Genomic DNA, 17,230 nt, shown 5'->3' on the forward strand with positions numbered 1-17,230 from the left:
TATATTACGCACCGCGTAATTTCTACTTTTCCTTGTTGATGTTGTGATGAATTACATCATTGTGCTCTCCCACCTCACATATGCATGCACACACACACAAGCATGCACACACACAAAATCATACAATAGAAATTCAATGATATACAAGGTACATTGCACAGAGTCATGATACAATGTATGTGTAGTCTGTACCATCTGGTGCGATGTGACCGTGCACCTCAAAAGTCGCACACACTGATTTTGCGTGAGGACTGAAAATAAGTGAAATGGGTCAACCTAGCCGAACTTGAATTTTTCATATTTTCTGTAAGAGTGGGTCTTCTTTTACATTACCGGTATGCTAAAATTTGATATCATAAAACAGTTTATACAGCAGTTTATCTCGAACAATTTTGGTAGAATAGTGTGATTACGTGTGTCTTTAGAATCCCCTTTTCATTTCTGAAAAACCTTGTCCACACTCCTCACTTTCAACTCTAATAACTTTTGAAAGGATAGTGCTACTGCTTTGAAAGTTGGCGTTAATTATGGACAGAATGTGTTAATGAGGCATGCTTAATTTCAGTTTAATTTGATAATCCCTTCATTGTTGTTACTCTGGTGGTTTACTTCTGTTTTTTGTCCCATTCATCGCACAGCCAGCACGGTTTGGTAAAGATTAAGCGCTTGAATAGACACTGTACTTCAGAGCCTCTTTTTTCAGTTCACACTTTTCCTGAGTTTGTGCTTTCTTTCCAATATTTAGATAGGTTAGGAGAGTCCATTTGATTTGAGTTATACATCATCTTAAAGCTTGAAGTCTGCTCTTTCAGAATATGGTCTTAACTAAAAATTCATGTCTGGCGACTTCTTGTTTGTTTTGAGATGCAGGGTCACATAATATGCTTAGCATTCTTTTTATGATAGTGATTAAGTCATACTATGTTTGCATTGAAGGAAGTAATGTCATCTATTTGCTGAAATTTATGATTACATTTACAGTAGATGATTCGTCAGCCATTTGTTTTCCTACTGTAGTTTAGGGGGAAAAGGTGATGTTAGGAGACAATCTGATTCCTTTTGCATTCTGTCATATGATGTTGACATCCTGTAATGTTTTTAATTACCTCGTACCATTTTTATCAGATGGCCATGTTCACCTTTGCTGTCATGCAGAAAACTAACCCCCCTCTGCTGGTCTATTATTCATATTCGTAGTTTTCTGTCAAAACCAGGGTGCTACATAAGTTTATTTTACCACTTGCCCGGTCGGGCAAGCAGATTTCCAAATTTGCTGCAAAACACTTGCCCAAAAATTAATTTTACTTGCCCGAAGAGAAAGTCCAAAATATGAAGAAATAACACAGAAAATCATGTGTACAAATAAAAAAAAAAAAAAAAAACTCATAGGGGCTTCTTCACATACGGCTGTAAGTGTTGGAAAGTTGCTGGAAGTAAAATGAAATATAAAGTGTGTTGCATCACTGTAACAGCCATTCTCTATGGGCTTCTGTATGGTTGACTTTGTGGGTTTGTTGGGGGGGAGTAAGTGAAAAAAGGTAGCTTTAAAACTTTTTGCTTGCCCAATTCGGGCAAGCATTTGTTCTCAATGTTCAAAAACACTTGCCCGAATTTGATTTTTCACTTTCCCCGGGCAATCGGGCAAGTGCTTAGCACCCTGAAAACTATTATACCGTCCAGTTGGTGATCAATGATGAAAACTTGTACAAATGTTCCTGTACAGTTAGTTTATTATAATTCCAAAGCTATCATGGGAATTCAAAGCTACACAAGGAGTGGATGTTGCGTTGTTTGTATGAAGTTAGGTTTCATTGTGTACAGCATGTCTGCTTTGTGCTATGTGCTTTCATGATTCCAAAGTGCTTTCCAGGGATCTTGCTGGATTTGTTTTGTTGAGTGTTTTATTATTGTTATGAAAGTAAAATTTTAGAAGTATTTCTTTTTGTTATCTAGATTGTTTTCCCAGCCAGTGGATGTGGCTATTGAATGTCTTGCAAAGAATACATAATTGTTACCAGGTACCGTCTATTCTAAATTCTTCATAATATAGTACCTTAGTGTATTCAATATTGTCAATACCTCTCATAGGAGAACATGGATGGTGCTGTGGAGGAGTACAGTGAGACGGCTGTTGTCATCAATGTGCCTCACATCCTCCAGAACAAGGAGTGGGACTGTGGCCTGGCTTGCACCAGGATGATTCTCAGGTTAGTAACCAGCACTTAACCCGGAAGAGGGTTAGCATCTTCTTGTACAGACTGTCAGTACACAATAGCTACAGCAGTACAGTAGTACTGTATGTCTTCTCACTGGTAATCCACCCCCCCCCCCTTTTTGTTATAATCTATTAAAATAAAAAGAACAGAGAGCGCTGGAGGGACATCATCCATGGATCTTTGGAATAATACCCAACTAAGTCAACACGCTCAAGGTGATCTTTTAGTCCGCAAACGTTAGCAACCAGGCACACTGTGCCAACCGCTTGAATGAATTCTAGACCATTTTATTCCTAATCTAAGCTACTTTCTTGAAGACTCCCTTGAAGATTGAAGTTAACTTGTTTGTATGTTTGTTCTTGTAATACTATTGTACCAAGAGTGACAGCACAGGAAAGATTCATTAAACAACAAGCTAACATATTACCTTTGGCTTCACTTTGTAGAAAGAGCAAGTATTAAAACAAAATTGTCACTTGTATATTGCTTGTGGAGCGAATTCTTCATGCGTCTAATTGCTTATTGTATGACAAAACTCCCTGCTTAGGTACTGTGACATCCTCTCTGGAGATGACGATGAAGAAAAGTTAGAGCTTGCCTGCAAGACAGTTGGAATCCATCAGAGGTTTGTTCTCCTCTTGGTCTGCAAATATCAATGTCTTCATCTTCTTTTTCTTCTTCTGGTTAAGTCTGCCTCCTTCAGTTAGCTCAGGGAGGTTTAAGAGATGGAGTTCCAACTGGCTGTAATTATTCAAACAGTTGTCACTTTTCTATTGATGTACAAAAGTATTCCACAGGTGCATCTGTGCCTTTGGTGGCGGGGTTTGATGCCGCCGTCTTGCTGAGCAATCTGAAGATTCATTTTGAACGTTAACTTAATGTTGGCTATATTTTGCTTGTTTATCTATTAAATGAAATGAAATCTCACTTAATGATAAAGCTCATGAAACAAAGGTCTATCCCTTCAAGAAATACATGCAAAAGTGTAAATCAGAGCTGTATCATGTGAAAGTGTTTAAAACTGTACCCTCCCGGAAAGCCGGTTTTATCACTTTTCCACTTAATTCCTCCAAATAAAACTGATATGAAATAATCTTCGAGTATAATTCTATATTAATAGATTCAGATTAGTGGCCGGGCATGGCCAGTCGAGTAATTTTCATTATCATTTCATCATTTTTTGCACAATTTCTATTCGTGCATCCCTGTGTCTTTACCATCATATACCACCTATCTTTTATAAGTAGGGATGGCGAAAAGTAATTACCATCTCAAAGACATATTTTCGTTAGAAAGTGGCTGATGATTATGCAATGAGACATGAGTCAGTTGTCTTCCTATCTGCGTGGCAGATCCAGTTTGCCACATGCTTCAAATACTTTCGAGTGGCAGCATCGAACGTGACTTCAAAGGAAATACGACAGTTGTGACTCCATTCTCTTGAACCTCCTTGGTTAGCTGAAGATTCTTGCAGACTGTGTGTGTTCACTGCAATCCACATCTATTCAAGTGTCATTTTCATTATGATACAGTGTACTTAAAAATATCTGCAAGCACATAGATAGCAAATATGAAGAAGAAAGATTACAATTTACAAGGGTTGTATGCAGCCATGTGTATACAGTCAGTCGATTACGGAATGCTCTCACAGCTGACCCTACAACAATTTCCAAGAACATGCAATTCCAGCTCCTTACTGTTCTTGGAAAGACTTAATGAAGATGCTGCGCATAGTAACCCAGAATGTGAGTGTCAGAGTAGTAATTTCATACATTTTTTTTTTCAGACATTTACTTGTCATGAGACAGGCAATGTACAAAATTGTAATGATGCACCAATTGCCACCATCAATTGCTACATTTAATTTTCAGTGTTTGGACAATAGATATTGCTCACCTCATGGCCCATTTTGGAATTAAACACGAGTTCTTCACAATAACACTGGGAGTGGATCCAACATACAGCTCAGTGGTAAGTCTGTGTTTGGATATTTTCAGAGTTTTGTGTTGCCGACAAAGAAGTTCAAATAATCGCTCAGTGCCTACACCTGCATGTACCTTGATGAGCTGGATAATCCCACAAAAGGTACTGCACATGAATCAGGAAAGAATGCAATAAAAAATATCTAGAGTAGCGTGGTTGGAATGGTAGAAATTGTCCAGACAAAATCTCATCTAGTCTCATAGCTTCCCATATTACTATAAAGTTTCTGAAATGAGTGTAAATATGATATGTTCTGAAGAAACTGAAGTGCTGAGATACAGGAGAGTGTAGGGTTTACTTTTAAACATGTTAACGCTTTGAGGATGAGCTGATTTTGCAACGACACGCATTTCCCATGTAGAAACATGCCTCAGTATTCTTGGGACTACTCAGTGGGTGAAGTGTGCAGTTGCGATCTATATGCGTTATCACATGTAGACACATTTATTCATGCCGTGTACAAACCCTCGCACCAGCATGCATGATATGCTCTACTGAAGCTGCATACACGTTGTATAGAGACACACTTATCACTATGCATGGTCCAGTCAGCTCTCTAGAAAAACAAGAGTTTGATGTGATGTCTTCAGTTACGTTCAGACGACAAGCCCTAGCTAACCTCGAGGTTAAGCTCTTGCCCCCTAACTTCAATGTGCGTCCACAGAAGCTTAACCTCGAGGTTAAACTCCTGCCCCTTTGAGTGCGTTGATTTTTGTGTCCACACGGTGCTTAACTACAAGTGGGGACCCCCCCCCCCCCCCCCCGTGGCTTCTGGTTAGAGCGCTATACTCTAAGATACCTCGTGGCTCTTAAACATCGAGCTAACCTCGAGGTTAGCTAACTGCGAGTGCATCTACATGGTCTGTTGCGGCAGAGTTATATTCCTCCCATGACTTTCAATACACCCAGTGTAGAAGGCATACATGTACTGTATGTATCAAGCAGGGAGGTGTGAGAGAAGGAGAGACAACTACTGCTCTCCTTTGAAGTCATGCGCGGCACCGCCGAGAAGTTACGCGTTCAACTATACAGGTGTTGCCAATGTGCTTTGACAAAAGAGAGCATCAATAATCGGGACTAGCGCTCTCACATCTAAAAATTAAAAAATAACATGCGCAAATGTGCGCATCATAGAAAAATATTAGGTTTTTAAGAGGACCTAATTTTCATTTCATGTCGATTTGCGCATTACCAATAAACTAGAAATATATGTTTATAATACTGAATTATTTCCTAAACTCTTCTCAATCAATTCGAGCATTTCACTTCAGATTTTACGGTGAAATATAGCTCGTAATTCGATGAAAAGTGAATGCATTAGTTGTCTCCAAACTGTCTTGCAACTGAGCGGTGCTGAGCATGACTTAAAAGTGTAGTGGAATGTTAGACATCCCATTGTCAACGCTTTGAACTCAAGCATGTGTTTGCATGAATTACAAATGAAGAGTTGCCACTCCATCTATGTAACACATCCCTGCATCAAGAGTTCTTTCCCTAGATTATGCACACGATTAAAACCACAGCCTAGCTGCACCTTATTAAGATAACAGAGTTTGGTTACCGGAGTTTGGTGCACCAGAGGTACATTAGAGTTTGGGAGAGAGAACACTAATTAGGAGAGAGAACCAGGGAGGTGGGAAGAGAACAAAGGAATCTCTCTTCACTGCAAGGGGTTAGGAGAGTGTTCTGTTGTATAAAGCTGATAATGTGCCACTGTTCAATTGAAGACCGTGCAGAGCAGTCACTTCTGGATTTGTGCAGAAGTTTCCATTTAATAGTAAGGAAAACAGGGTTTAAAACAGTTGGTAAGTTCTACCAATTCATTATTTCATATGTGCAAGCCTTTTCTCAATATTGTATGTTGTCAGAGTAGGAACTATTACAAGGTTAAAGTCATAATTCTCCAAGAATACTTCCATCATTTGATTGTGGATTGTATGAATTCACAGCAAGATACTTACATTGTACATGTAAATAGCAATATACAGTAGAACCTTTTCAGTATACTTTGCTGTAAACAAATATCTATTATAAAGAGTGAAATAACTGAGTTTGTTTTAGATAGAGGATGCACACATGTAGCTGATCAAACACTGTAGTATGTATCTAGACCAGTTTAACTCTTTATGTGCCATGGTGGAAACCCCCTGTGTGCCACGTTATTCTGAGACACAAAGGTAGTCATGCTTGCTTTGAAAAAGAATTCTGTTTTTCCAAGTTGTATAACTTCTACAAATTTCTGTTAAGCTGGACATAATAGTGAGCAAGGTTAAAGAGGAATGCCAAACTTTGCTTCCATATACAATGTATGACAATTCTATTTTCAATTTTTCTTTTGAATTACCAGTTGCTACATTACTGTAAAGGCATGACTTTTGCACATAAAAATAGTGACAGAAACTGAGAATGTACACACAAATTTAGTTTGGAACACCGCTTGATAGTCAATCACCACATATAATGCAATTTGGGTGTTACTGAAGGCTGTTGTGTGACTCTGCTAGTGACCTACCATGCTGTGTATATATGCAATACAGAAAGGTGCTTGATTAGTGTGTGGCTATGTGATATGAATGAAACGCGTTCTCCGATTTATAATATTCAGATATGCTGCGTAAATTGGGTCAAAAATGTTCTGGCCCAATTCTGCCGGTTTCTGTAGAGACTACTGTACCACAGTTTTGTATGCCGAAATGTAAATATGATTCAGAACAACAAAGTATATCATAGTACAAAATCAAGAAGTCCAAATCCAAAGACATGACTTCAAGTCGTTTTTTTTTTTTTTTTTGGGGGGGGGGGGGGAGTGGGTAGCTATATGTGTTAAAGGCAAACTGGCGTTTTTATCCTCGGAACATATTTGCCTGAGGCCACATGACAAACATAAGATGATTCAGGTAAAAGGGTACTAGTAAATAATAAACTGTAAGTACACACTTTTTATGGAGCACAGACCTTTTAAAAACAAAACAATAGGCAGCTAGGGAGCCAATCAAGAAAGAGTGTGCAGGCAAGAGGTATAGTAAAATGCACTGTCTTCTAGGGGTAAGTGACACAGAACAATGAAAACAAAAGGGTTAGCTTGGGTGGCAAGATCAGGGAGCCTATTAAGAAGTGGGGGGGGGGGGGGAGTAAAACAATGGATTGAGCAAGCAAAAAGGAGAGGTAGGACCAGTGATGATTGGGAAGCTTTTGAATCAGTCTATGAAGAATGAGGATGATTGGGGTGGCAACATCAAGCAAGATTTAGTGGTAGGAACGACATTGTGTTACCATGGGTAAGAATAGGGTGAAATAACAACAGGATGAGAGAAGGGGGGGGGGGGTTCACACAAAAAGCCTCAGTCTTAATCTGGTGTGCATAAGTGTAGCAAAACAGAAGTAACAGCCGAGGATTAAAGTAAATGCACTATACATAACAGTCTATCAAAATTGAATATGAAACTTACGAGAATAGATTTATGTTCAACGAGGAATGGTTGTCTTGCGTATAGTTTATAAGCGGATGTGAGAAAACTGTCTTCATGATATGCATGCCACAGTATTTTACATACATTGTACTTGAACATCTTTGTTCATCAGACAGTGAAATGTAATAATTTGCATCTACACATGTGTATGTCATTTTCACTACCACCCAATTTTACATTTTCCAGGGATTTTACAATAGCGACTACTTTGACTTTTCCGAGGAGGAGATACGAATCAATCATCTATTCAAGAATGCAGCAGAGGAGGGCATAAGTGTCCAGAAGAGGTAGGAACATTAAAGGGACTGTACAGTACTGGTTGAGACCTAATTTCAGGTTTCTAACATTTTTAGGTGAGATAATAAGAAATCTCATTCGAAATATGAAAGAGCATGCAATTCTATGAGAAATTCCATGTTTATTTGATAAAAATTGGTTTTGAAATGGCTGAGATATCCAGAAAAGAGTAATTCTAATAAAGTGTGGGACCCACACTTTGTAACGATCGCTTTGTTTTACTTTGTTTTTGGATGTTTCAGTTATTACAAACCCGATTTTCATCAAATAAACTTTGAAATGCTCTGAAAATGGTATGCTCTGTGCTATATCACAAGTGTTACCTGGTATCTTGCAAAAATTTAAAAGCCCAAATTCTCATCTCAACCAATACTGTACTATCCCTTTAAAGGAATGTATTCACTCTTACATCAGAAACGACAACAATGTGCCACCCCTTGTATTGTGGATGTGTCATGAAAGGGACATCACAGTGGCATAGGGGAAAAAAAAAAACTGCAGTTCTCACCTGTAAAAGCAGTCTTGTGTTCATAATGCACATATTTCTATTATACTGCGAATGGAACGTCACTTTCAAAATTTTGCTTGAAAAGAAAAATATTTAATTTGTAATAATTACTAAATTTTCATATACACCTGTACCTAGGGAAGTTATGTTCTTCTACAGCGTGAAACTGTTTCTGTCATTCCTGTATATGATTGTATATGCTGGCCAACACTTCTATACAGATAATTCCACAGAGTTGGTCTGTACAATAGTATACAAATAATGACTGCTATGAGGGGCACAGTTAAAATTATAGGCCCAAGGTGATGTCAAAACCATATACTGTAACTATGCCCTCAGCTTCGCTTCGGGCATAGTTATGGTTTTCACATCACCGAGGACCTACATGATTTTAACTGTGCCCCGAATATCAAGCTGTCATTATTTGTTTTATATACCGAACATATAGATTCTTCTTATCTGATTGGTTAAAAGGTTACCTGAATTAAACAAGGACTAAAAGCTATTTAAAATTATAGCATCAGCTTTGGTTTTGAAATGTAATAAAATTGTTTTAAGACTTACCAAAATTATGACCTCTTCTACTGTGTCGATCCATCCAATTTCAAATCAGAAAGTTCAAGTTCCTCAAAAAAGTCATTAACAGTTAAAATCCAACACGGATAACATTTGAAATCCATCAATCCAACTGTTCCAACACAAATAATTTAACACAGTTAAGAACAGTTAAACATATTTACAGGCGGCTGATTTCATACTTCTGAAGTTACTTCTGATGAGAATGCACCACGCAGTTGTGAAAATTGAAACTGGTGGGTTTGTTGTTCTTGCTGCTGGTGTTGGTTATATTGACAGGGATGTTCATTGTGCCCCGTGGTGAATTAGCAATGTCACGCAAGATTGTCTCCAGATCAAGATCCTGATTTACATGGCCAGGAATGTTATCAGCAACCGAGGAAGTTGAAGGGATGTCAATAGCTGATGGTCCCGCAGATGGTGCGATTTGGAGTTGCTGGTTTGGATTAATTGTTGAACTTAAGGCACAGGCCATTTCTTCCTTCTTCTTCTCAGTGGTTCTTGTGTAGTGCTTCAAACTGGATTCGGAATGGTGACCAGACACTGACATTATGTCCCTGTCTTTAAAACCTGCTATCCCTCAGAAACGTGATGCTAGTGGCACGCAGACAGTGATTTGTATACACGCGGGTTCTAGCTTTCAGGGAAATTTCCTTCATCTTAAGTGGAGAGTTGCAGTACCATGGACCTAACGTTGGCACTTTTGGCTTGGGTTTCTGCCAGAACCATTCACACTCTGGGTTTAACTTTTCCACATATAGGACAAGAAAGAAGCCTCTGGACATCTCGCATCATTTGTTTCAGTCATCACACCACCTTGGCTCTTTTCAAGATATCCTCACGGTTGTTTTTTTGTGAGTGTATCGTTAAAAGTTATGTATCGCTTTCCAGTGTGCGACTCCACATTCACCTAATAACTGTCACGTGTCATTTCTCGCAGATTCTGTCGTCCTCTGTTACAAAAGTACAACATGAAATCCAAAAATTCTTTGTTCTGAAGGCCCAATGGATCAGATGCATCCAGAGAATCTTGAATGATGCTCATATCTTCCTCGGCTATTGCCATCTTATGTTTTACATATCCTTTTCCCTTCTGTTTCAATGTTGCTGAGAAGCTCTTGAAGATTCTTGATGATCCAGCAAAATCAGCATGCAGAATGATGTCAGATTTACCTTCACTGATGAAAAAACGTTGGAGCCCAAAACGGATTGCCTGCATAGTCTTTTTGCAGTACAATTCACCATTCTGTTGGTGTTTGCTACAATAGAACTTCCTGATGATATCATCCAGGTCAGAATTCGGCAGTGCAACTGCCGTTGCCAAATCCATATCAGCAAGCTTCAAGTAATCTTCAAACACCTTCACCTCGTACTTCCCTTGTTTCTTAGTACTCTTGCTAGCAGCGGCATCCATTATTGCCGTGAGTTCCTCATCATCCACTAGGTGAAATCTCTGATTTTCAGCCATGTTCTCGCTATTTTGACAGATGTAAACAAATGCGCTACTACCGTGAACTGGCGAAGGTCGATCGTCTGCGAACGTGAATGAAAGGTCAAATTCATCGCGACCTGTGACCGCTAGTCTCTTTTACAGCACTCGTAATCAACGCTGATCGACAGCGCGGCGGTCGTATCATTGGTGCGTAAATATGAGCGATCTATGTGTACGGGGTTGCGACTGTCTCCAAACCTATTTACAGGGCACAGTTGATTCTATGCCCCGGGCACAGTAAATCATGACGTCTATTTGATAAAAAAATGGGGCACAGCTATTTTCATGACTCCACTTTTAACCAATCAGATGAGAGGAATCTATATATGAGGTATATAATAGGGATTATTGACCCCTGATTACCTTTCTATTTTCAGGTCTTTGGAAAGAGAAGAAATTCTCTCTCAGTTGGACGATGGCCATCCTGCAATAGTTTTGGTAGATGCCAACATTCTACACTGTGATGCCTGCTACAGATATCAGGTAGGCTGATTTATACCGAGATTTCTATGATCCAAACAAGATGTACATGTAACTAGCAGTGTAAATCTGCTTAGCATGGTTGAGCTCTGTTAAGGACATTTTATCAACTCGCGTGAAGGGTCAACATCTGTCAATGTTGTAAAGAAACCATTTATTTGATAACTCCATGATAATGCACAAAAAAAAACCCCTTGAACTATTTCACATTTTGTCATAAGTGTATAATTTCATAAGGGCAGAATACACCTTAGCTGTACACCAGTGGTAGATGTACATCCCTTATTACATTACATGCAACTTTGAGTAAATGAAGAATGGACTTGCAGTGGCATGAAGGAGGGGCCTGGGAGGCCCCCCTTGGTTCTATCATCTACCTAAATAGCTCGGCCTAGTTAGGGTTAAAGAATGCACAGATGTTTTAATTTGAAACAAGTACTGTATTAGTGGATATTTTCGCGTGTGGCCAGTTAAGAAGAGATTCGCATGTTTTTAATTCCACGGAATCAAAACATTAACTACTGGAACATTATGGCAAGCAAATATATTCACATTCTATTATTTTCGTGCTAGCTTCTGGTTGCGCGAAATGCATGAAAATTTCAGCCCCACATCATGGAAAGTTCCACTTTTATAGCACCATGGTAATTGCAGGTGATATCTCATTTGTGTATCTTTTCTCCTCCGCCCCCATACAGTTCAGTTCACAGGACTCTGAGGTGGAAGGGGAGTCCAGCAATGTGGTAAGCTATCAATTCCAAGAATAAGTCCATCGGGAGAGTCTAATTATTGGATTCATTCTTCATGTATGCTTTTTTTTTTCCCCTTTTTCTGGCTAATTGGTAAAAACAGCAACAATTTCTAAAGATAGCACAATTTGTAGAAAAGCATTATTCGTGCGAAGGCTGATGATGAACACATTGTATGTGGCTCATAAAAGAGAACAAAACTTAGCGACCCAACCAGAATTCTGTCTGTCACCCAAACCCGTTCATGGATGTGATGATATTCCCTGTGGTGCAGAAAAGATAGAGGAACTGTAACTGTTGCAAGACTCTGCGTCTTGGTATTTGTGTGAGTAGCATTGCCTTGTTTCTGTTAATTGTCGTCTGAATATCACAAATAGGTGATAATATCAAAATGACAATGATGGTAATGACAGTAAAGTTCATGATAATAAGGATAATGATACTATTACTACTTGTAATAGTAGTAATAGTAGTGATAATAAAGATGATAATGATAATAAGGAAAATAATGACTGGTATCTCAGTGTACACTCTGTAACAATCCACTGTTTTCACCACTTTTTGGTCCACAGATATCAGATTGTCTTACAAATTGTTTCCAACACGAGGGTGGAGACTCAGAGACGGAGGAGGATAAGGGATATGCTGGTAATAACGATTATTTCATGCTATTCTTACTAATCTTGATATCAGTCAATATCCCTTACATTCTGCCCAGATTTGCCTTTCCTGCAACATGATTTCACACAGTGCAGTGTTTCACATGATACAGTATTTTACCAGACTTTTATGATTCCTGATAAACAGGCATTGCAAAACCTTTTTCAAAAGGAACAGATTTGTGATGTATGGGTTTAAGACTATGTTGTTGTTATTTTTTCTTCTTTTAGATGACATATACCTGCCATATTTTTGAAGCTACATTGTACTTAAATAAGTATATCATTGATTGCATCTTTGCTTGTGCCACTGGGGATTGATTTTGCACTGATTCAAAGAAAATAGGGTCCTGAACACCCAATTTTGGATATTTAGTTTGTATACGTGATTGGTTTGTTGAGTTTTGTTTCAAATTCTAGTAATCATTGAATTTAGTGTGATGAAATTTTTTCGTCTATCTTGTAACACCGCATGTTTTTGTTTTGTTTTTGTTTTTTTAGTCGTTAGTATGACTGTACACTATGAAAACATTTTATCCCTCTACAGGTCATTTTGTGGTGATATGTGGCCTCGATCGAGAGAAGAAGCATATATTTCACAAGAATCCAGCCAGATCTTGTGGTGAGTTTCTGTTTGCTGTCAGGTGCAATGAATCTCTCCATAAAGAGTTTGACTCAGAATGACAGTAAAGAACAATCTGCCTTGATGGTTTCCTACAGCTTCCTTAGCTTTCCTTTAGCCTTTTCAATCAGTATCATGTGACTGTAGAAGATAAGTTTTGTCATTTCCAGTTCTTGCAACGAATGTAATCTTGTATGTAATTTCTAGTTTATTGTACGATATCAGAGACATATCAATAGCAGTGAAGGTTCATGCACTGTGTTACTCTTTGTTTGTAACAACATGCAGATTATGTGAATTTGATATCAACGCCGTACTGCATTACATCAAGCTTCATGTCAATCGCAATTCCAAAATAATTCCAGTGATAATGAAATCATTTATTCAAAATATCTGGCATAGTGGTTGCATATTCATTTTTGTCATGTTGATTTTTCTTCATGTACAATATAATATTCATATTGTCGCTGGGGTGACAAGACCTCGTATCTCAAAAATGTCAATTTTTTTTTTTTTTTAGCTTAATGGTCAAATAATTGGTCAAGTGATGTCTTGGCCAAATCCCAACTGTCTTACTAGAACAATGAAGCCACCATGACATGTCAGAGGAAAGGCTTTCCCATTCACTATAGTGCTTTGGCCGCCATGATTTTTTTGCTCTCCTGAACATTTGACATTTTTGAGATACGAGGTTTTGTCACCCCAGCGACGATATGGAGTAAATTGGTGGTTACATATTCATCTTTGTCATGTAGATTTCTTCTTTGTGCAATACATATGAAGGAAATTGGTCAAATCCATGTTTTAACATGCATAATATGTCTTCTTATGTCTTTGGATTAGATACATGCTGTTGCTCATACGACAACTTTGACCTTGCCAGGCGGTCACATGGTACAGATGAGGACATCTTGTTCATCCATAGAGGGCGGTAGAGGAGTTCATGCGGTGACCGGAGGATTTTTGTTCCTGTGACTTGCAGAAGTTTCCCTCTTGCGATGATTTGCTGGATGCTGCGACAGTACACCAGCAGCAAAAATCTTGGGACTCCATCTGCCTGGGGCAAGACATGAATTCATGAACCCGCGGTTTGAGTAGTTACTGTAGTTAACTGCTAAACTCCAGTGCAATACCTCAGCAGTGCAATCCCATAGCCACAGCATCTTTGTACCCAGCATCCAACACTGGTGGAACTGGGAAGGAATCAGTGTGCTGCCTGTTCGTTCACTTGCAAGTGCAACAGCTTTACCCACTTCCAGCACAATTGAATATCCTACTCACACAATGTGTACTTACAAGTTTGTATTTCTAGAATCCCTGGTGACTTGAATGCATTTCCCATTTTGTCGCTTTCTGGTCCCATGATAGGTAACACTCTGTTTCATTACTTTATGTTAAGTGATTTTTTTTCCCCCAATAATCCAACGTAAACATGAATGTAGTCTTACATGGATATGTATGACTTGACATTCAGGGTTTCCTTATACATTCTTATATTAGTCCTATATTACTTCCTTACAGTCTCTCAAGCTGGATCAACTTCCAGCTGGATCATCATCATTGCATAACTGGTGCAAATTTTTCAATATTTATTTTCAAACAAATTTGAGGCTTCCTGCAGAAGTTTGTCCAAAAAGCCCTACTTTTGTCAAACATCCCCTCTTTTCTCACTTTCCCACATTTTAAGAGGGGGAAAAAAGAGAAATTTCTCTCTTTCAAACAGAGAAAGGGAAAGGAAGCTCCTCTATATAAAACGTCTTACAAAAAAAAAAAGTCCAGTTTACCCTATGCCCAGTGGTTTTACAGAGGGCGAAGTCTTCAGCCTGCCAATTTGCAGCATATTTCTGTGGCAGCATATTTCCTTGTACTATATCCTGAACAGTTGCTGGGATAATGATAATTAGATTACGTTGAAGTGCTAACATTAATTTTATGTTCTTCAAAGTGCAATACTACTCCTACTGGCAACACAATGTCAATGGCTTTTGCACACAGAGCTTGTATCAAAATGACAAATTTTATTCTGAAATTCATCATCCTTCAAAGTTTAAGGCTTTACTAAACCTTTACGTTAGCTCCCCCGGAGCTCTTGTTAGAATTGAAAACGATTTAAACTATTTCTTCAAAATTACCTTTGCTTTTGACATGACCATGTTGAGACCACTTTCTCCTTTCCTGATGCCTCTGGCCATGAAAGAGTGGCCACTCGGAATGTCCAGCAAATCATCAATTATGTCTTCCGACTGTGGAAAACGATCAACATACAGTTCGTGCACCTCACTCCTATATTTCTGTCCCCGCTCACCAGTTACTGCACATCGTAGAAAATTCCGAGCACCAGCCCATCTCATAACTCCCGGCTCAACGACACAAAACTTCAATATTTCTTCCAACTCAGGCATTCCTTTCTCTGCCATGATCTAAAACTCTAAGAGTAGGAGTTGAGTACAGTTACAACAAGCAGAATCTACACATACACATGCATGCTAGTACTGCACTGTTATACAAAATAAGTCTATCACTATGTACCAGAAGCGTCTCTCCACAAAAACACATTGTTTGTGAACGATGGCTTGCCACCCCATGGCAATGCTCTGCTATACATGTACTGTATAGAGTTTGTGGTAATCATCCACTTTAGCGGAATGTATTGTGGCGAAAATTTGTCCTCTGATATAATATTGCCACCAACGTGGCGAAAGATATATCACCTATAATATCACGTGTCGATATATAAATGTCTGTGTGCCTGTGTATACACGTGTCTTCAGGGATGTGTGTCTATGTCCGTACGTTTGTCCCAATAACTATAGCACCAACACCACCATCACAACAGCGTCGACCACATCAGCACATCCAAACGTTCCTGGTAGCGAGCTGTCTAAAGCAGTCAGTGGGCAAGCAGCTCACGAATCACAACTTTAGTGGTTAATACTGGAATCAGTGACTGCGAAACAGTTTGTTTGGGAGTCTGAGCACAGCTAAGACACTATCTTTTATTAATCGTGAAACTCTGTTTAAACAAATATTTGGGTGGCACAGAACATTGCTACATCAAATTATGACATGAAACACATGGGAAAATGACGATCGGGCCTGGCAGCATGAAAGCATCGGGTGCTGCTCCTAATGTTTTTATTATAAGGCTCTGCCAGACCAAAACAGCATCAGCCGAGGTCAAGTTCTCACGACCTACCATTATATTTACCAACCAGAATTACCATATTCATGGGAGGGGGACAGACTTAACGGATTAAACTATAACGGGACTAGATTGACAGGGGAGGGAGGAGAGCTGGGCAGCAAGGAAACTCGGGATACTTGCGTTGACGGGCCGCTGCCCATGTTTATTACCAAGCCGATGCCCAGTAACCGTCTGTGCTATCCTCTGTTCCTCACCAACTCCGGCCCACCGCCCGACGTAAGCCAATGTGCAAATAAACTCGTAGCTTACAAACCAAAGTTGCTTTTTGCTCTATGCTGGGACATGCAGCACCCAATGCCTCCACCTGACCAGGCCCGTACCTTCTTTCGAACTTGTCTGCTCTCTGAGATCCTCGTCGGATTCTGATTTTTTTAGGCCAAAATCCGGACATATTTATACACTTCCCGACCACTCAAATGGAAGGGCAAATAAAGAAAACCATTACATTACATTTGGTCATTACTTCTTAATTGAAAACTACTCTCGTTTCTCCCATTTTAGACAAAGTAACCTATGCAAGCGATGACCAAAATATCTCCACTCAATCCCTACGTTTAGATTTGGCTTCTGATCTTAACACCTTATCTGTTACCCTATCTGTAACACCACACTCGCCGGTACCGTTCTTTCCGGGGTTTCATATAAAGCATAAATTAATTAACTCCTTATATTATGGAACATATCGCTAAATGCTTTTGGCGTACCTTCTGCACATTCTACAACAGGGAGGGACTTTATGCAGTTTTGGACAAGGACCACCTGTTTGGGAAGGTTTCTTTAGACATATATCCAAGTTAACACTTCCATTAACTAGACTCTTCTGTGGCGTTACTAAAATGTGCCAAGGGTAAAGCGGCCATAGATGGCTTAATCAAAGTTTCCGACAGGTCTCTATTGTTTTAGGTAGAGTCTTCAAAAGCATAAGGAAATTAACTCTACCAATAACTGAATCTCTTGCATATACCTACTTTAT

The 17,230-nt window shown here is 39.1% G+C and overlaps 1 protein-coding gene across 1 annotated transcript; it reads left to right on the plus strand.

Annotated features, from left to right (window-relative positions):
- Positions 1-2,094: 2,094 nt before the first annotated feature.
- LOC139742895 (protein GUCD1-like) lies at positions 2,095-14,003 on the plus strand. The gene is made up of 9 exons (XM_071653403.1): positions 2,095-2,207; positions 2,764-2,841; positions 4,088-4,187; positions 7,856-7,956; positions 10,920-11,025; positions 11,721-11,765; positions 12,344-12,419; positions 12,978-13,052; positions 13,896-14,003. Exons 1-9 carry the CDS (start codon positions 2,095-2,097, stop codon positions 13,985-13,987), a joined length of 786 nt encoding a protein of 261 aa, XP_071509504.1. The 3' UTR covers positions 13,988-14,003.
- Positions 14,004-17,230: the final 3,227 nt, after the last annotated feature.

The sequence above is a fragment of the Diadema antillarum genome, unplaced genomic scaffold (assembly GCF_040938485.1).
Source record: "Diadema antillarum isolate AM-2024a unplaced genomic scaffold, OU_Dant_1.0 seq00001034_RagTag, whole genome shotgun sequence".
Taxonomy (NCBI): domain Eukaryota; kingdom Metazoa; phylum Echinodermata; class Echinoidea; order Diadematoida; family Diadematidae; genus Diadema; species Diadema antillarum.